This window comes from Protopterus annectens, chromosome 3.part0, assembly GCF_019279795.1.
Source record: "Protopterus annectens isolate FY-2018-M chromosome 3.part0, PAN1.0, whole genome shotgun sequence".
In the NCBI taxonomy this organism is placed as follows: Eukaryota; Metazoa; Chordata; order Ceratodontiformes; family Protopteridae; genus Protopterus; species Protopterus annectens.
The window spans coordinates 847,352,905-847,373,992 of NC_056731.1; the positions used below are offsets into that span (position 1 = coordinate 847,352,905).

Sequence of the window (21,088 nt, forward strand, 5' to 3'; positions counted from 1 at the left end):
TTATTGTAAAGCTATACACATACGTTCATATACACACCTTCCCACAGAAAGTACTAGAGGTTCAAAGTAGGTTGGTTCTGTTTTCAAGTATACTCTTATTTCATTTGGGCTCTCTTGGGTGCAAGATGTATTTACCAAATAACTGATGCTTACGTCTGACCGTCTCAGTATGCAATGTGTTCCAATATTCTTTTGTTTGGATGACTACTTAGTAGTCAAACTTTCCTCCATAGCACTCCTGTACATGTGTCTGGCTGTGTAGTATTACTGTTAGTGAAAGGGTTTTTGGTAATGCAAAATGTAGAGTTGGGGTTAGGGACAGAACTGGTTTAGGATTCGAGTTAACACACACGGCGAAGGGTAGTGCAGGGGGTCTTCACTCTTTGCACCACCTTGCTATCGCCACTTTATCAGTACAACCACCATGTAAATACTCAGTCAGATATCCCTTGCAGAAAACTCCCTCTCCAACCACTCAGCAATATTTTTGGCCTGCGGCAAACCTATGCTGCATCACCAAACTTCTTAAAAAATATATCATTGGTCATATTCCTGGTCATATAGAAAGGGGTGGACTCCGATCTCGTACTCAGCATGGATTTAAGAAAGGGTTCATTCAAAACTTTGAAAGTTATTTGCAGTGTATTTTAATTCTTTCCAGCATGGAGGAAGGCTTTTTATTTGGGGCCATCTGTATAAGTATGAGGAACCATTTTTGTCAGTAGGCCATTCCTTCTTGATAAGCAGACTTAAGACACTTAGGTTTGGTGGCTGTCCTAATAAATGGATACATGACTATCTAACAGACCATACCGTAAAAGAAACAGCTAGCCCCTCCTCTTCAGAAATTAGTTATATTTAGTCTGATGTGTCTCAGAGTTTATGTGCCCTTCTCTTTTCATTGGCAAAAATGACTTTACCTGATGCCTTCAGTGTTCACTGACTTTGTAAAGGGGTCTGTTCTTATTTTGTCAATATTCTTAATGCATTTTCCTTAGGACAGATGTTTTATTTTCACACTTCAGTCTTCTTGTCAATGGTGCTTCTTGCTCCCTGTCACCACTCAAGTGGCAAATGTAAATTTCTTACTTTTTTGTGTGTGAATCTTGTTCTACTTTTGTTCTATATGGAATTATGATATACATTGTTTTATTTCACACTATTTTACTGTCCAGATTTTAATTTTAGTATGTAATGAGTTATCATCTGCACATTTTTTTCAATGTCATTTAATATGTTGATGTTGTTTTAAGTTACATGTAGTCATGATTGTCTTATAGCATGGGATGGGCTCTCTGGACTATTTTATTCACCTGGTTAACAAAGGAAGAAAATAAATAAGTAAACGTACTATACAGGTGGTTTAAGGCTTAGTTGTATTCAGTTGTATCACCCTAAAATGAGTCTTGCTTCACAGATTTTTTTTTTTACATTGGGAGGCATAGGTTCATAGGTGTTTACTAGGCGAACAACCACAAGAGCCTTTTTAGGCCTAGCCATACATCCCAAATCTCTGGCAAGTTTTGGTACCCTTGATAAGTATAAGCAGGAGCTTGGGAGACTAACCATTTACAGGTTGCCTGTGTCCATTACAGACATAGGTGCCAAGCCAGGGATGAATTTTTCTGTTTCCTTCCAATTGTCCAAGTTACACTTGAATTGGTTTAGGGAGAACCTCTGCTTCACATGGATGGGGAGCCTGTTTCAGAGACTGGGTAGTCTGTGGGATACATACCTGTATGTCCAGCAGGTCCTATTTAAAGCACAGGCAAGTCTTTAGAATTGGTAATTCTGGTGCTGTTTGTGTTGCTGATATGCAAGAGGTCCATCAGAGTGGGGTCTGACAATGGCCTGTATGTCAGGCATAGTTCTTCCCAAAACAGCCTGTAGTAGACAGAATACAGAGATAGGGCCTTGAGGCAGTCTACATAGGACATTTTACTTATGCCCTGTATTCTTTTAGTGAGGAACCCTGTGGACGTTTCATTTGTTGTATACACCTGGTTATGTACATACCAAAGGGGGAATTGAACTCGATGAATGCTGAATACAGAGATGTAATTCTTTTGTTTATAAGTTGCGTAACATAGAATTATTTCCTCACTATTGTAGACGCATGATGGGAAAAGGCTAGATTACTGTCTGTGTGTGTCCCCAAGTCCCTGACTACTGGGTCAACTCTAAGGGGTGTATTGTCAGTATGATCAATACCAGGGGTGGATGACTTTCCAAAAGACACTATTGTGCATTGCTTGACATTTAGTTTTAGTCCATGGCTCTGACACCAGTTTTTTGTCTGTCAGCCCCTCCTGGAGAACATTTGTGTCTGTGTGGGATTCAATGACAGCTCCTAATTTGCAATCATCTGTAAATTTAGTCAGCCAGAGACCACTGACCTTGGCCTTGACTTAAGAGAACTAAATGCCAAAAAGGAGTGGTCCAAGGACTGATCCCTAAGGGACTGCACTTGTGATTGGCCTCTTTGTAGAGGTGGACTCTCCAATTTTAACTTCCTGGGTCCTGTCTGTGAGTGAGTTGGCTATCCACCTGGTAACATACGACTTTGTGTCTAACCTCTTGAGTTTCTCAACAATGCCCTAATGGGGTGTAGAAAAAAGCGTGGGTGCTATATCTTAAAGAAGCGTTTCAGGGACATTTTGAGAGTGCAGCCAGAGAGTGAGTGTGTATGAGTGTAATAGCTAGTTTGTATATGAGTTTATCTAAGTTAAGGTTATTAAGCCTCCATACTGATGTGTTTGTACTTAATAAAGCTGTTTGAACAGAACCCACAAAGTCTTGTCTATTACATCCTGACTAGACAAGCAATATGGGATATTGTGTCAAATGCCTTGGCCAGGTCAAGATTGGCAGTGTGAGCCATTTTGCCCTCATCTGTTGCTTTGGTGACCTTCTCAAAGAAGTCCACTCGGTTGGTTAGGCATGACCTGCCCTTGATGAAACCAGACTGGGTTAGGTCTAGTGTGTGGAGGTTAACTATATCATTATTTATTATTTCCATGATAATTCTTTCCATGGCTTTGCATAATGACTAGTGAGACTTATGGGTCTGTAGTTTCCAGGGTCTGTAGATGGCCCAACTTGGTGCAGAGGGTGATTGTTGCTGCTCTCCATTCATGAGGCACGAAGTCTGTTTGGAGGCTACAGTTAAATAGCAATTCCAAAGGGTCTGATAGGTTATGTTTCATGCTATTTATAAGGCATCCTGGGATATTGTCTGGGTCCATTCATGCAGTGTTCTTGGCCTTAGAGAGAGAGTTAAGGACCTGTTCTGTAATGATAGCAGGGGGAGTTATATTTGATGGTATTTTCTTTGGCAAGGTTGGGGGGAGAGGGGGTAAATTTGGAGCTGAATTCGTCGGCCAGTAGGTTTGCTATATCTTCTGGCTCAGTATAGTTGGCACCATTTACAATGAGCTCTTCACATAATTGTGTATTGCCTTTGAGGTTTCAAACATAGCTAAATAATGCCTTGTGGTTGTCCTTGGCCTAGGAGGCCAAATTTATCTCAAATTTGGCTTTAGCAAACTTTATTTGTCCTCTTAGTTATTTATTTAGTTTGATGAGAGTGCTTTTATCCTGTTGGGTGCTGCACCTCCTAATTTTTGCAGTGATTTTCTTCTTTCTGTTATAGAACGTATTGATTTTGTGATTCCACCAGGGTGGTTTGTTTTTGGAATTAGTTCTGCACTTCTTCCTGGTGGGTACAGCTGGCTCTATGCAGCTATTAACATGCATGTATAGGGTTTATTTGAACAGTTCTGCATAGGCAGTAGTGTTCTCAGGGTTTATGGGGGATTCAGATTTTGCCAGGTTATCACTTAATAGCAGGGAGTTAGCCTTAGAGTAGTTCCAGAATATTTCAGGGTTAGCTGTGGGTCCAGGTTTTATTTTTACTTCAAAGGAGACCACTTTGTGGTATGGCCTTACTAGTGAAGACATTACACTGGGGGGGGGGGGGGTTGCAGCACTCTCCCATATTAGTGAGGACCAAATCCAGTATAATTGCACCCCTGGTTGGTGTATTGACAATCTGGTTTGTGTTTTCAAAATCCAGGAATCTCTGTGCCTGTAAGTTTGATGTTGTATAGGATTTCCAGTTAATAGTGGGTAATTAGTCACCCATGAATATGGTATTGGGTTAGATGATGAGTGTTTTCAATAAGTTTAAATACATGGTGTGGGTTTCCTGAGTCAGAGTGAGAGAGAGATCTATAGCTTGCAAGGAAGTGGTATGGATTTTGCCTTTGGTAATTTGAACATGGAGTAGCTCAAATGCATTGTCCTGTTTGACCACCCTTGAGGTATATTTATTTTTGATGTAAATCAAGACTTCTGCACCTTTAATTCTTGTCTGTGTAGTAAATGGTCTGAATGTGTGGGAGCCATTATACCCTTGGACTGTCTGTGTGCTCTCTCTGGCTTTAAACCACATATCAGTGACTGCACAGAAGTCAGCATTCTCTAGGGTGAGGGGAGGTTCTAGGAAGTGGAATTTTTTTCCCTTAGACTTCTAGCACTGAGCAGTAATAGCTTAGATTTTCTTGGTTTTGATTTTGAATGCCGGAAGTGGTTTCAGTTTGGCATTGCCTAAAAAAGACACTATCAGGGGGAAGACAATGTTTTAGCTAATATTCGAAAGCCTAGAAGGGAGAAGTACAGACAATCCTTTGCAAAGTAGTGTGGTCTGTTGACCATCTTCTTCCATGCTGACAAATTACATCCCCTTAGAATGGCACCAAAAACTAAGCCAATTATTAAAGTCGTGCACCTTTAGTACGTATTGTGGCATCATCCTTGGAGAAGGTAAATACTGATCAATGCAAGGCTCATACCACCCTGGGGCACATAATTCTGAGAACTCCATGATGTCTCTCTTCATATAGTCTAGGGAGGCACTTCTCAGGTCATTTACACCCACATGGACTATGACTGAGTCATACTGGTACTTGTGGTCCAGTGACCTGACTGAGTGTGCGATGTGGTGGAGCCTAGCCTCTGATAAGAAAATGACCGTGAATTTCTCCTTACTCATCCTAGTGAGAGAGACATCAGTGTGTCTCATGATGGAGTCTCCAATGACCAGACTTTTGGATTGAGTGGTGGCTTGCCTTATGGGCTTAGATGTAGAGGCTGCATGAAATGTAACTGTATATGTTGATGTGGGTGTTGTTTTGAAAGAGTGCATTAGAGGCTGCTGAGGGTATTTGTACTTCGTCTAGGAGGTCTTGGGGTTTAGGAAAGTTACATTTAAGTGCCTCAGCATATGTGGGTCTATGTTTGCTTTGAACTGGGTGTGATGGGTGCAGCATGTGTGCTACTGACAGCCTTATTGACATGAGGAGTACTTTCATGTAAGAGCTTTGCCTCCAGTGACGTGTAAATACATCTTTCACATACAGTATCAATTTGAGAATCAAATGGTTGTCAGTAAACATGAGGCAATTTCTACATTGCCTCAAGATACCCATATCCACCAAACTGGTAACAGAAATAGTGGGAAAGTTCATATTCATGGCAACAGACCCTTATTATTGATTTGACAGTTGGAGTGTGAATATAAAGCAATGCCAGGAGTATCCAGTTTGCAGCTCTGGGGATAGTGCTTGTGCAAGTTAGTTGCCCTGTGTGCAACTAGGTATTGGTGAAATTCCAGTTGTGCGTCTACAGGAAAAATGTCACCCAAGGTGTCTGTGTCTATACAGGGCACTGCCAGACACTTGAGGGGAAATTAATAAGTAGACCCTGATCGACCCTGAACATTTAAGGATGAAATATTTACACATATATTCTGAAGTTAGAAATAAGTCAAACAGTACTTGCTGAAACAAAAGACTTAGAATGATGAAAATGGGGGAGTCGCATCAATGGCTACTGCCTGTCTACTGCTAGTTCTGGTCTCACCACAGCTTCACTTTACTGGGATATAATGCTCCTTTGCATTTTCTTTCACCAGAAGCAAAACATTAGTACCAATCCCAAGATGAGAAGCAGGCCATAGCCTGTTTGGTGATCCACAGTCTTGTCCCAGATGATGCAAGGGGCTGTAGGCTTGTTGTAGCCTTTTCCTAGCAGATGCCTTGAATAGCGACTAGACCAGTCAGGAACGTCAAACACAGACACTCACTGCCCCACCAGAAACAGTCAGGAATCCATGCACTCTGCTCCTTCTCTCACCAGGAGCAGAATATAAGTACAAATTCCAAGCTGTCACCTATAAAGCAGTTATTAGGCTTTCTGGTGATCACCAGTCTCCAGGAAGTAATGTCTCTTTTCTCCTTCTCTCACCAGGAGAAAACAGAGGCACTAATCCCAAAATGACTACTGAGAGGCAGAATGTGGGCTCTCCAATAATTGGGGGTCTTGCAATAGATGGTGCAGATTTTAAAGATAAGATGGAAAAAGATGGTTAATATCCTAAGCACTGCAGTGTGCTCCAGGTCTTGTTAGATACAAAAGAGGGAGTTATTTAAGCTTTAGCTGTCTAAGTGGAAAGCCACTAATTTCAAAAGAGAAAGATAGATTAAAAGGGGGTAGGCACTTTGCATTCTGGTTCTGTGGAATACAGTGGGATGGTCAATAAATTTAAATAGGTGAAGGGGAGTGATTTTACAAAATGAGAATTTTGTGGTTACTCAAAACCAGTGAAAGAGGAGAGGGAAAGAGATATTTGGTCGAATTAATGTAAGGGGCAGGGGCAGGCAACTAAAAAGACGGTTGAGTTTAAGAACACAGCAGCACCAGGGTGGGAGGATCAGAAATTGACTCACAAGAGACACAACTGTGATCTCTTTCCTAGTTTTAATATTCAGCTAAAAGCAGACTATAACTAAAACATAGTGTAAAGAAAACAAATCACGACATACAAAATATCAAGTTTACACAATACAAGTTAATGCAGTTTCTAAAAGCCACAATCTTGTCAGAATATAGGATAACCCATTATGTAAAGTTTCTAAGTTTAATAATATTGACAGGAACTATTCAAAATCAACTACATTAAATTTTTACTTATTTATTTATTTATTTATCTATCTTTGTTGACCAGGAAAGTCCGACTGGGATACATGCCTGTTTTCAGTGGAGCCAAGGGAGAAAAGCACCAATATTCACATACATAGGCAATATACTTGTGGAAATTCTTCAATAAAAAGAAGCTTAGAGTTGCATGACATACGGTGGTTAACAGAACGGTAAAGATGCTCTCCTTATATAAACCCTTGATCCCTTCAAATGTGGCATTTCACAAACATGTCTGCAGAGATACCTGGTCTTTTAAATACTGTGCAGAGGGTGAATGTAGACAAGGTACTCGGGAGCTAATTATTGTTACAGACTTTCCTACCATTTTTATCTTTGAGGCTAGGAGGGTTGGGTTACTGGAATAAATCTTATCATTCCTAAAGTGGAATATATTTTCACTGTAATAACTCTACATTCTTCTCATAGCATATAGTCCTGCAAATGACTGTTAATAAGATCTGTCAAATCATCTTGGTGCCTACCTCTTGAGTAAAGTGGTTACCTGCTGCAACTGTAACAGTTACACTACTTGATTCAATCACTTTTAAATTTCAACACTGACTGCTGTCCCTCTTTAACCAGAAAAGTGCAAATCAGTTCATCTAGCTGACCACATAGATCACATAGACCTGGAGTCTTGAAACATTAGTCAGGCTAAGTTTTGGTCTTGTTTTAGGAGAAAAACATTTCAAAAATAGCACTGGCCAGCTAAATCCTCCTGCTAGAAGTCAGGAATGAACTAATCTAAACAAGTGAGATTGTTTTAGCAAAAATGTTAATTGTTATGAGCAAATATATTCATACAGCATATAATAATTAGTCAATAGAATATAAATTTGTCTCTATTCCAATGATTTTGAAAATTGCAGATCACAGTTATGCTATCATCATCATCGGTCCCCTTTTTTCCATTTTTCTACATGGGGTCAGGGTGTTGTTTAATCTGTCATCACCATTCACAATTCAGTACCACTGTCCCACCTTCTTTAACGATCATGCCTGACTGTCACATTCTCTCTCATGCATTCCATTAATATCTCGGTTGGACATCCTCATTTTACTTGCCTTCTTCCTGTCTCTCCCAAATATTCTTCTTTCCTGCACATGTGACCGAACCACTGTAATAGGATTATGAGATCATAGGAGGTTACTAGGCTAATGGCCCTATGTCCGTTAATAGCCTAGCCAAGAGTTTACCACAAAAAAGAAACCTCAGTCACCACCTGTCGCCTTTGTCAGTGAGGGTCACAGGTGGAACCCCTGGGACAAATTTGTGGTTTCCCATCCAGTCATCAAGGTTGCGCTTGAAGAGGGTCAGCAACGTACTCTGTTAGAAGTGTATAAGAAGTCTATTACAGAGACGGGGCAGCCTCTGGGAGACAAACCTGTCTTTCCAGCAGGTTTTGTTAATGTTGCGTATTAGATTTAGGCCTTTTGAATGGGTAATACATGAGGAATTAGACTTACAGATATGGAGCGTTTCTAGTAATGCAGGGTCCGAGATTGCCTTGTAGGCAAGACACAGATTACCTCTGAGCAATCTGTATCATACCAAGTAGAGTGATAGTGATTTGAGCCTGTCCATATAGGACAGGTGTTGGAGGCCATGGATTCTGTTTGTGAGGTATTTCTGTGGCCTTTCCAGCTTGTGCAGGTGTTTGCATTTTGTTAACAGAACTGTATTGCATTCATTTATCTGCTTGATTGAATATTGCTGGTCTCTGTCTGCATTTTGTTAACAAAACTGTACTGCATTTATTTGCTTGATTGAGTATTGCTGGACTCTGTCTGCATTTTGTTTCTTGGGGTTGTGCAGCACTTGAGCTCAAAGCCAGCTAGTTTCACAATGGGGGTTGCTTTGCATTCTGTGAAATCAGTCCATCCAAGGTGTAAGCCATTGGTCAAACAGCTTTTTGTGTTTATCTGATTGCCTGAATGTCTAACGTTTCTTTTATACTTCTGGTATAAAGAGTTATATTTTTGTGAGACTATGTTCATTATCAGAGCGGCTTCCTTGTAGCTGGCTGTGATTGATTCTATAGCCATCTGGCTATACAAAGCTGATATAAGTATACCTTTTTGCACTTGATCTGTTTTGTTGATAGTTAAAACTGTACTGCATTTATTTATTTGCATGTTTGGCCATTGCTGGTCTCTGTCTGCATTTTAACAAAAGTGTACTGCGTTTATTTATTTGCTTTTGATTGAATATTGCTGGTCTCTGTCTGCATTTTAACAACACTGTATTGCATTTATTTATTTGCTTGATTGAATATTGCTGGTCCCTGTCAGCATTTTGTTAACAAAACTGTACTGCATTTATTATTTTTTTTTTTCTTGATTGAATATTGCTGGTCCCTATCTGCATTTTGTTTCTCAGGGTTGTGCAGCACTTGAGCTCAAAGCTAGCTGGCTCCACAGTGGGGGTTGCTTTACATTATGTGAAGCCAGCCCATCCAAGGTGCGAGTTACTAGTCAGACAGCCTTTTGTGTTTATCTGATTGCCTGAGGGTCTAACTTTTCCTTTATACTACTAGTATAAAGAGTTGCATTTCTGTGAGACATTGTTCAGTATCAGAGCTTCTGCTTTGTAGCTGGCTGTGATTGATTCTGTAACCATTTGGGTATACAAAACTGATATAAGTATACTTTTTTGCACTTGATCCGTTTCAGTGATAATTAACAAAACTGTACTGCATTTATTTGTTTGATTGAATACTGCTGATCTCTGTCTGCATTTTGTTAACAAAATTGTACTGCATTTATTTATTTGCCTGACTGAATATTGGTGGTCTCTGCATTTTTTAACAAAACTGTACTGCATTTATTTATTTATTTTTTGCTTGATTGAATATTACTGGTCTGTGTTTACATTTTCTTAATAAAACTGTACTGGATTTATTTGCTTGATTGAATATTGCTGGTCTATGTCTGCATTTTGTTAAAACTGTACAGCATTTATTTTTTATTTTGCTTGATTGAATATTGATGGTCTCTGTCTGCATTTTGTTAACAAAACCGTACTGCATTTATTGCTTGATTTAATATTGCTGGTCTCTGTCTGAATTTTGTTTCTCAGGGTTGTGCAACACTTTATCTCAAAGTCAGCTGGTTTCACAGTATGGGTTACATTACATTCTGTGAAGCCAGCCCATCCAAGGGTGTGAGCTACTGGTCAAACAGCTTTTTGTATTTATCTGATTGCCTAAGGGTCTAACTTTTCCTTTATACTTCTGGTATAAAGAGTTACATTTCTGTGAGACTGTGTTCAGTATCAGAGCTGCGTCCTTGTAGCTGGCTGTGATTAATTCTATAACCATCTGGATATACAAAGCTGATATAAGTATACTTTTTTATACTTGATCTGTTTCAGTGATAGGTAACAAAACTGTACTGCATATATTTGTTTGCTTGATTCAATATTGCTGGTCTCTGTCTGCATTTTGTTTTTCCACCCTCCTACATGCCCAAGTATTGTTGTATTCTTAAACTTGGTGGCTTTGGAGTTGACCACCCCTGCTGTAAATTTGATTTTAGACACTCCTCTCTGTCCCATCTCATATGCTCACTCTACTGAGTACACTGTATTCCTTTGGGAAGGACTATCCCCTTGCTTCTTTGATCTTGGACACTCTCCCAGTCCCATCTCATCAGCTCATTTTACTGTGTACAGAGAGAGCATTTGGGAAGGCCAACCACCTTAGTCTCTTAATCTTGAATTATCTTCTGTTTCCTCCCTCTCCAATTTAAAAAAAAGTATACTTTATTCAGCTGCTTTTACTGTAATTGTGTTCTTTCTACTTTATTATTCTGCTGCATTTATTACTGCTTGTTAGTAGCCTGATTAAATTTGTCTTTTATTCTAAACCTCTTAGTTTTGATTTTAGCACTTGGGCTTCAGGCCAGTTATTTTACATTTAAGGTTTTTGTGGTCTACACTATTCTGGACAAACCCTTATCAAAACCCTCTCTCCATAAGTCCGGCCAGGTTTTCAGAACACTGTGCCTGGACAATTCCCATCAGTTTCTCCAGCCAGCCTGGTCAACATGGGCATACTGAGACAGTGTAGCAACTGCCTCATGTTAACTGATAGCCCTCTTCTCTTAGCACATAATTCTTCTAATTGCGTGAAATGCATCTACATCAGTAACCTGGAATCCATGCTCTGTTGCACCACAGGCAGTACTCCTGACAAAGAGGTGATTGCACAAACACCACACCACACACATCACATAGCCAAGCACAACACATACCCACCTATGCAGAGGTCCTCAATAAAAACTTACCTAAACAGCAGAAACTTCCAAAACACACTCACAAACATTCCACACACAACACCAAACACATCACACACAGCAGACAACACACCAGTGACTTACAAACACAACCCATAAGGCATAGCAATAAACTAACACAGCCCATAAGGCATAACAATAAACCAAACATGCTAGTCATTGGTGACTCAGTTGTGAGACACACCGATGTCCCCCTCACCAGGCTTGACAAGGAAAAGGTCACAGTCAGTTGTCAGTCAGGTGCCAGAATCCGCCACATCACCCGTGCACTTAAGTCTGTCCACAACAGGTACAAGTATGAGACTGTCATTGCCCATGTTGGTGTGCATGACCTGAGACGTATGTCCATGGACTATATGAAGACATGATTGAGCTCTCAGAGTATGTGTCCCAGGCAGGTATGACCCTAGCCCTAAGCAGCATGCACCAAGAATACCACAGTATATAAAAAAAAATAATTGACTTCAATAATTGACTTAATTTCTGGTGTCATTCCAAGGGGATCCAGTATCTGTCTGCCTGGGATGACATGGTTGACAAGCCTCAATGCTTTGCCAGAGATGACTTCCACCTGTCACCCTTGGGATTCCAGATTCTGGCCTAGGCTCTTGCCTCCTCCATTGTGCCGTTTTAGGCAATGTCCAAAGATAAATCTTCCAACATGAAAGATCTGTCAAAAAGCAAATTGAAGGTCATGCTGCTTAATGCTAGGAGCCTTAACCTGAAAATGCATTTACTGGATTCTCTCCTCACACTGGAAGATGCCAACATCTGTGCAGTCACGGAAACGTAGTTCAAGGCTGTGGAGAGCACCCCTGCCTTACCAGGCTATACCTCATTCCACACATTCTGACCCCAAAATGAGGTCAGGAAGACTAAGGGTGGTGGAGTTTCTATATTTATTAAAGACAAGCACACCTTCAGACTGGTCTGCCAGCGTAATGCACTAGAACTACTCCAGGTGCAACTGACAATTGGCAAGACACCCACCCAGGTTATAGCCAACTGTAGAGCCCCGTCCATGACTCAGGACACTCACTCCTCCTACCTGGACCTACTTGACTCCATCAAGGTACCCCCTAACACCCTGAACCTTGGTGACTTCAACTACCCCACCATAGACTGGGTGAACTATTCCTGCACTAATGCACTCACCAAACAATTCCTTGACTTCATCAAATTCTATCTCACTAAACCAGTTCATCTCATCCCCCACAAGGGGAGATGACATTCTGGATTTGGTTCTCACCAATATGGGCGACCACTGCACCACTCCCATAGTAAGTTTTTCCCTGGTGAGATCAGACAATCGCTCTGTCTCATTTAAAGTGTCTATCCACCCCCCCCCCCCAGCCATACCCAGGCTAAAAACCTTTTCAAAAGCTGACTGCAGCCTCCTAAAGTAGGGTATCAGCTTCACACCACCGCCTCCCTCAGAAGATGCAGACAACTATGCTGAACAGTACACAAAGGCAGTATACAAGCACCTGTACAATTGCATAGACTCAGCCATACCCAACAGAAATAAAACCTGCTCCTCAAGGAAACACAAATCTATCTGGTGGACATCCTCTATCAACAGGCTTTAAAACAAAAGTAAGAACCTGTTGTTCAAGGGTAAAAAGGCACAAATTCCCAATTGGAAAAACTCCCTTCTTAGCCTCAGCAAGCAAATTACATTACTGGTGAAAACCTCCAAAGCCAATTATGAATCAAAACTAGCCTCTGAAATAAAGGGAAACCACAAAGCCTTCTTCAGTTATGTCAGGACCTCCATGGCAAAGCCATGTTTTTCTGAATTAGTACTGAATGATACCATTTACACTGATCCTAGCAGATAGGTTAAATGCAAACTTCACCCCCTGTCCCCCCTCAAAGGCCCATTTAGCATCCCTGATACTTGTCCTGCACCTCACATCTCCATAGATCAAGTGTTAAAGGCCCTATCCAAGGCAAAAAACACAGCTTCCATGGAACGTGATAGTATCTCAGGATGTATTCTGCACCATCTCCAGCAAAAACTAGCTTTGCCATTGAGTGCCCTGCTCAACGACAGCCTAAGTACAGGCTTCATTTCAGCAGAGTGGAGAACTGTCATTGTCATCCCCTTGCACAAAGGTGGCGCCACTACTGACCCTGGAAACTATTACCCCATTAGCTTGACAAGTCTGATCTGTAAAGCCATGGAGGGTATTATTAGGGACCTCATAAACAAGGACATAGGCAATTTTCAAGCACTTGACCCCACTCATTTTGGATTCATCAAGGGCTGATCTTGCCTGTTGAACCTGGTTGACTTTTTAGAGATGGTCACCAAGGCCCTGGATGAGGGAAAGTCAGTACATACAGCTTACTTTGAGTTGGCCAAAGCCTTTGACACAATCCCCTACTCAGGCATAACTGAAAGGCTAACACAACTTGGCAAGTCCCTATCTCGTCAGGTGGGTGGCCATCTAGCTCACCAGTAGGACCCACAAGGTCAAAATAGGTGCTTCCATCTCTGACAGCAGAACTGTTCCCTGGGGATCTGTCCTGGGACCCCTACTGTTTGGCATCTACTTCTCAGAGGTTCAGGCAAAAATAAAAGGCCTATGGCTGACCAAGTTTGCAGATGACTGTAAGTTGGGTGCTGTCATTGACTCCACAAATGATGGTAACATACTACAAGAGGGTCTCACAGCAAGAAATGACTGGTGCCAAAGTCATGGCCTTAAGTTAAATTAAAAAAAAATGTATTGTCATACCATTTGGCCAAAACATGGCCTCTGCTGATTTTACCACATCAGTGGTTCCCCCTAAGCACACAACCTGTGATGAGAGACCTGGGTACACAGGTTAACAACAGTCTCAAATTCGACCATCATGTAGTGACAGTGGTCAGAAAAGCCTTTTACTTGATTCATCTCATAAGTAAAGGGATTGCATCCAGAAAAAAGAAGGTTATTACCTCTCTGTACTCCTCTCACATTAAGCTAATAATTGAGTACAACTCCCCATTTGGTATGAACCTCTCCAAACACCTGCACCAGCTGGAAAGGCCACAAAAATCTGTTCTCCTTGTCCTCTTCTGCATTTGAACTAATTTGGCTTCTACTCTGATGTTGTCATTTCTTCATTTGTCCCAAAAGCTTGTATCCTAATGTCCATCACCTCTAGCTTCTTCAACTGCTTTGACTTCAGTGTCCAGGTTTTTGTACCATAAAGAAGCACTGGTTGCACCACTGTTTTAATATACCTTGCTTCTCAGCATTCTTCTGTCACACACTACCTCTCTCACTCTCTGCCATTTGGCTACAGCACATCTGATTTTAGCTCTGACCTCCTCATTTAGACTTCACTTCTCCTTAACCATACCTCTCAAATAATATTTTCCCTTCTATCTCAGTTTTCACCTTCTTCAAATATTCCCATTTGCTGCCATGACCACTGTTTTGCCTGCACTCAGTTTTATCCCAAGTGCCTCCATTTTTGCATTCCAAACGTCTGTCACTTCCTGAGACTTCTGTTCAGAGTCTGCTTGTAGTGCCACATTATCAGCTTTGTTGACAGCCCCCCCATGTGTTTGCTAAGGTAGTCCATCACCAGTACAAACAGCAGTGGGCTAAGATATGAACCTTGAAGATCCCCCACTCCCTCCCCTCCGTGAATCTGAGTCACTGGGGCCTTGTAAATAGCCTGAAGTCATTCTACCAGTGTTTCAATGACTTCGAACCATCACGGGGCTGTCCAAATCAGCTTTCTTGGGACCGTGTCATGTACTTTCTCCAAGCCTAGGAATGTTCATTTGGACTCTTTCCTCATCTCTAGCTAAGTCTGCACTCTGTGGTTCACTGCAAACAGCAGGTCAATGGTGCTGCATCCTGATCTAAATTCAAACTGCTTACCTCCTGTCTTACTTTCTACTTACTACTCTTCACATTTGTTTATTAATCACACTGTCCAGTGCCTTCATACAGTGTGACAGATGTTTGATATCTCTGTACTACCCACAGTTGTGAATGCCCCCTTTGTTCTTACATATAGGCACTAGAATGCTTATTCTTCAGACATCTGCTTATGACATTCTCTCTACAGTGCTATGAGTACCCTCAGGAGCCATTTCTCCACTATTACACCCAACATCGTATGTGGCTTCATCTGAGCCTGCTGTTTTCCCTGACTTCATTTTCCTTAGTGCTTCTCGGTTATTTTATACATATGAATTGTTTTAAACCCTTATTAACTCTGTAATTATGTATTCTTACACTTAATTCTGTATGGTCTTAATGATTGTGACTCTGCAGACTTTGTATATAATTACATTGTATTTATATCCCTTTTGTATCCTTATGGTATGTACTTATAAGGCCCTGTAGTATGTGAGTTCTGCTTGCTGTAACACCCATAAACTCATTCTTTTTTTTTACAGGTTATTACATGTCTGCTAAATGCACTAAATCTTCTGAAAGCGTCTGCTCACCCTGTGAAACAGATGAATATATGGAACACTGGAACACGGAAGACAGATGTGAAAAGCAGATGTTTTGTGATCCAGGTTAGTTGCTAATGAAAATGTAGGCTTATTCCAGCATGAGCATGCCCTGCCACTACATCACAATGTCTAAATGTAAAATCCAGGCCTGCACTCAAAATTTCATGTTAGTATGATATTTACCTTTTATTTTGATTTAATAAGAACATATTAAAATGAATGAGATAAATCCAAAAAGGCACCAAGTGGGTGAAAGTCAAAGTAATCACTCCACAAAAAATAAAATAAAACAGAGAACTCGGACTACCACAGCTTGGTAGAAACCTTGTTTAATAACAGACTGAATTTTACAACATAATAATGACATTAGACATAATAAAGTTAGTAATACTTTAGCGAAACATGCTCTGGAGCAAGGTACAGAATATTACTTTAAGTTTTTTTAATTTTAGAGTTGGTTGAAGAAAACATCAGAGGAGGTGATATTTGTAATATGAATGAAAAAAGTGAATTCAAATGGATAACTGATCTACAAGCAGATAAATACCCAGGGCTGAACGAACGCATATCCCTAAAACCTGTACTTAAGTCATGCCCACTTCTTCACTGATAGATACATTCTGTAAATAAATAGGGAGGTGTGTTCTGTTGCTTTATTTTTATTAGTCAATTTGTTTTTATTATGTAATTTTAAGTATTAATTTTTTTGGCTTTACTAGACACATTTTTTTTTAAATCTGAATATTCTTTTTTGTGTTGTGGTCTGATGACACAGCAATAAGCTGTGAAAGTGCTTACCACTGTTTTATCACATTTGTTTTCATTCAGTCTGTTATTAAACAAGGTTTCTGCCAATCTGTGGTAGTCGGAGTTCTGCGTTTTGTTCTATACTGTATTAAAATCAGTCCTTAATCTTTATTGTTATTAGAAGTGTGAAGCATTTTCAAGAAAGTTCAGACAGAGTTTAGATCTAGCTGCAGAGTAAATAGGAAGGCTTATTTCCTACTTTCATATGGTGGCTTCATTTATAATGTATGTGTATGACTCTGTTTGCTTACATTCTTCACTGTTTTCCTTTTTTTTTTAATTTCTTTTAGGAAAAGGGTTTATTAATGACCACCCTGATACAGTTAAGGCAAAGGTGACTTGCATCTGCAAACCAGGCTTCCACTGCTCAGCAACATGTGAATTTTGCCAGCAAGACACCGAATGCCCACCGGGATCTGGTATAAGGAATGATGGTACTGTATTCTCTGCTTGGAACAATGTGAAGTTATTTACATTTACAAACCGTTTTTACCACTGTGGAACTCGAGCACGGCTAAATTTCAGTATAGCCTATCAGAATTATAGCTTACAGGTTAGCTTGTAGTGTGAGATCTCCTTTACATCAGAGCTTTTCTAATGGCTATGCCAGTAAACAAGTGGATTTAGATATGTAAATGTATACAATATATATTTATATATATGTGTGTGTATTTAGAGAGAGATAGAGAGAGTGTGACCCACATACGTGTATCAAAAGCATGTATCAGATGTAATATGTATATTATTTTTATTTATCTGCATTCTTAGTATATAGTCAGAATTTTATCTATAGCCTTGCTGCATTACCACAAATATAGCTATATCCCTGACACATCAACAGAGGTACTAAAATTCCCTAAACCCGCCATATTTACTCTACATGCTAAAAACTAAATTCACATACTGATCATGCAGAATACAGACACATGGAGAATACAGACACACACACAACCCAAAAACAACCTCACCCACCTAAACCAATCTTTCAAATTAAATATGTATTTAATTTAAAAGAAAATAAAGTAAAACATTCCCATTCGCTTTACACACTGCACACACACACATTGCCTACATACATCAACTTCCTAGAAATGAAATTTGTCATTTTTAAAACTAAAAACATCAAATCAAAGAAAATTACAGAGAAAGAGCAGTAACTGCAATTACAGTAAACTCTCAGTTCACCGGAGGTCAAGCAACCAGAAAAAAATAAAATCTAAGAAATACAGTACAATTTTCATGTGTTGCACTTTCTGCCCCCCCCACTCCCCGCAGAAACATTTTTAGAGTTTTAAAAAGGATAGGAAAAAATTCCCTCTCTCCCCTAGAGATCAAGATACCAATGTATTTTACGACAGGTAATAGAATGCTCTTTGATATCATTAATAAACATTGGGGAATACTTACCACAAACTCTGACATCAAAGAGATTGTGGGTGACCGACCTAAATTTAGGTTTAAAAATAAACCCAATTTGAAGAGAATTCTGTGCCAACCTATTGATAAAGATAATTTAGGGAATGAATGGGTTATGGGCACTTTTCCCTGTGGACAGTGTAATTATTGTGACAACATTGACTCGCATGGGAAATTTATTCACCCCGATACAGGACAAGAATTTAGATTTTCTGTCTCAGCCAACTGTAATACTTAGCATGTGGTCTATTTAGCTGTATGTGACCTCTGCAAATCATTTTATGTTGGCAAAACAAACAGGGTTTTTAAAAACAGGATAAGGGAACACCTATATTCCATTGGAGTAAAGTCACCCACAAATGCACTAGTGAAACATGTCATGGCTAGTGGAGATGATCACCATTTTAGATTTATGGTTATTAATGTCATATTGCCTATTGCCCATGAGAGAGATATAAAGAATGGCACAGAAAAAAGGGAGATGTGCTGGATTTTAAGGTTAAGAGCAGATCGGGGCAAGGGCCTCAACGAGAGTGCTTCGTTGAGACCCATTTTAAAGTCTAGGAGATTAACTGCTAACTAGGTTGCTCCATATTAATATTTATTTAGATCAACTCTACTCAGTTTAGAAATAATGTATCTTTTGGCTTTAGGGGTCGGCACAGCAGAACTTCGGTCTGCTAATGATTGGCAGCAGATTTTTACGTACCGAGTTGCCAGCCCTGACGTGCAACCTTCAACGAAGGTACGCCCATTCACGCACGTCTCCACACAGAAGATGCTTTAGCTGAGAATCGAACGGGACAACGTCTTGCTGTGAGGCGACAATGCTACCGCAGCACCACCACCGCATTCAGTTTAGAAATAATACCATTCCTAATTTAGATGGTTATTTATTATGCATGAAATATTTGTAGACTGTTTTTATTCTCTATTTTTAGGTTTTATATATATTTATGTAATAAAATTATATGTAGTTTTTGACTTATAAATTTGTTGCATGGATGAATTTCCCTTGTTCAAAGGAAATATTAGTGTTTTAATGTTATCATAGCTATATTTACAGTCTTTGTTTTATAATTTTAATATGTTTGACTAGTATAGCTTTAAGAAAACAAGTGCTTAATTGGTTGAGGGTTTTGTTTGGACACCAAACATAAGAGCATCACTTTTGGTATTGTGTTTTAATGGTCTGATGAAGCAGATAGTGAAAGCATTTACTGTTGTGCACAATAAGTAAGATTTTTTATTTTTAAAGAAAGTGAGTACTGGCGTTATTAATAGTATGTGGTTGCCTTTGCTGCTTACTCTGGTTTGGATTTTATTCTCTTATTTATACTAGTGGCAAGGCATTTATCAACTAAACCCTCATATAAAGTCACTGTTCAATCTCAGCCTTACTACAGGATATGTTCCCAAGGAATGGGGTACAGCAGCAGTGGTCCCACTCCACAAAGGTGCCACAACAGACCCCGGAAACTATTGCCCTATAAGCCTGACTAGACTGGTCTGCAAAGCTATGGAATGTATCATCATGGAGATCATAAACAAAGACATTGGGAACCTCCAGACACTGGATCCTACCCAATTCGGCTTCGTTAAGGGCAGATCTTGCCTCTTGAACCTGGTCGACTTCTTTGAAACAGTTACCAAAGTCATAGATGAAGGGAAGGTAGTCCACACAGCCTACCTGGACCTCGCAAAAGCCTTTGACACAATACCCCACTCGGGCATCATAAATAAACTCACCAGCTTAAATATCAACCCCTATGTCACAAGATGGGTTGCAAACTGGCTCAGGGATAGAACCCACATGGTCAGAATAGCAGGTGCCATGTCAGACTCTAAACCAGTTAAAAGTGGTGTCCCACAAGGCTCAGTCCTGGGACCTCTCTTGTTCGGTATATATTTCTCCGAGGTACAGGCTAACACGAGTGGACTATGGCTGACCATGTTCACAGATGACTGCAAACTGGGTGCTATAATCGACTCTCCGACTGACACAAGTATCCTTCAAAAGGGTCTCACAGAGACAGATAACTGGTGCCAGAGCCATGGACTAAAGCTAAATGCCAAAAAGTGCATAGTCATCCCCTTTGGAAAAAACAAAGTGTCCACAAATTACCACATAGGTGGTAATCCATTAAGTACAGAAGAAGTAATTAGGGACTTGGGGACCCAAGTAGATAGCAATCTCTCCTTTGACAATCACGTTGCCAAAGTGGTTAGAAAGACCTTCTATATAGCCCACCTTATCATGAAAGGGTTCACATCTAGATCAAGAGAGGTCATTGTGCCCGTCTACTCATCACTTATCAGGCCCATGATTGAGTACAATGCCCCATTTGGGATGTACCTTACCCGACACCTTAAGCAACTGGAAAGACCCCAAAAGTATCTCACCAAGAGGATCAAGGGGCTCAAACAGATGCCCTATGCAATTCGGCTAAAGAAACTCCAGCTCTACTAAGTTGCGTTCCGCCTACTCAGAGGCGATCTGTGTCTGACATATAAAGCCATGTCCAACCCAGAATTAATGGACATGCTTCACCTCAGGAAATCTAAATCCCTTAGAGCTACACGCTCCAGGGACCTGAACCTCAGCACAGAAATAAATAGGACATGCTGGAGGGACAGATTCGTATCCCAGAGGCTCCCCTCACTCTAGAACAAAATCCCAATCCATGTCAGGCAGAGCCGCTCACTGACCCTCTTCAAGAGAAATCTTGATGAATGGATGGGAGATCGTAAGTTTACCCCTGGGATCTCTTCTGTGTCGCTGCTTGACAGAGCTACAGTAAACAAACCTTAAAAGGGCTACCTTCTGTGACCTACTATACAGAGGCACAGTCAACTAATCTAAAAGGGTGGTGAAAGCCAAACATACTCTGCCTATGCTTATAAATGCCCTAGGGCAGATAGCCTAGTATCAACCTATGAACCTATGCTGCATACTTTGTTTTATATTTCCTGTTTTATTCATAAACAAATATGAATAATTTTATAACAAAACAGGGTAACAGCTTACTCTGAATATGAAAACTGCTTATGTCATTA

At 40.3% G+C, this 21,088-nt stretch overlaps 1 protein-coding gene across 3 annotated transcripts in view; it reads left to right on the forward strand.

Annotated features, from left to right (window-relative positions):
• The window catches only part of TNFRSF11A (TNF receptor superfamily member 11a), a 669,873-nt gene that overhangs the window by 301,066 nt on the left and 347,719 nt on the right, over positions 1-21,088 (forward strand). For all 3 annotated transcript variants that reach the window (XM_044065186.1, XM_044065185.1, XM_044065184.1), the window contains exons 3-4: positions 15,746-15,871; positions 16,906-17,049. In XM_044065186.1, coding sequence (XP_043921121.1) covers positions 15,746-15,871; positions 16,906-17,049 — 270 coding nt within the window. The remainder of the gene's footprint in view (positions 1-15,745; positions 15,872-16,905; positions 17,050-21,088) is intronic.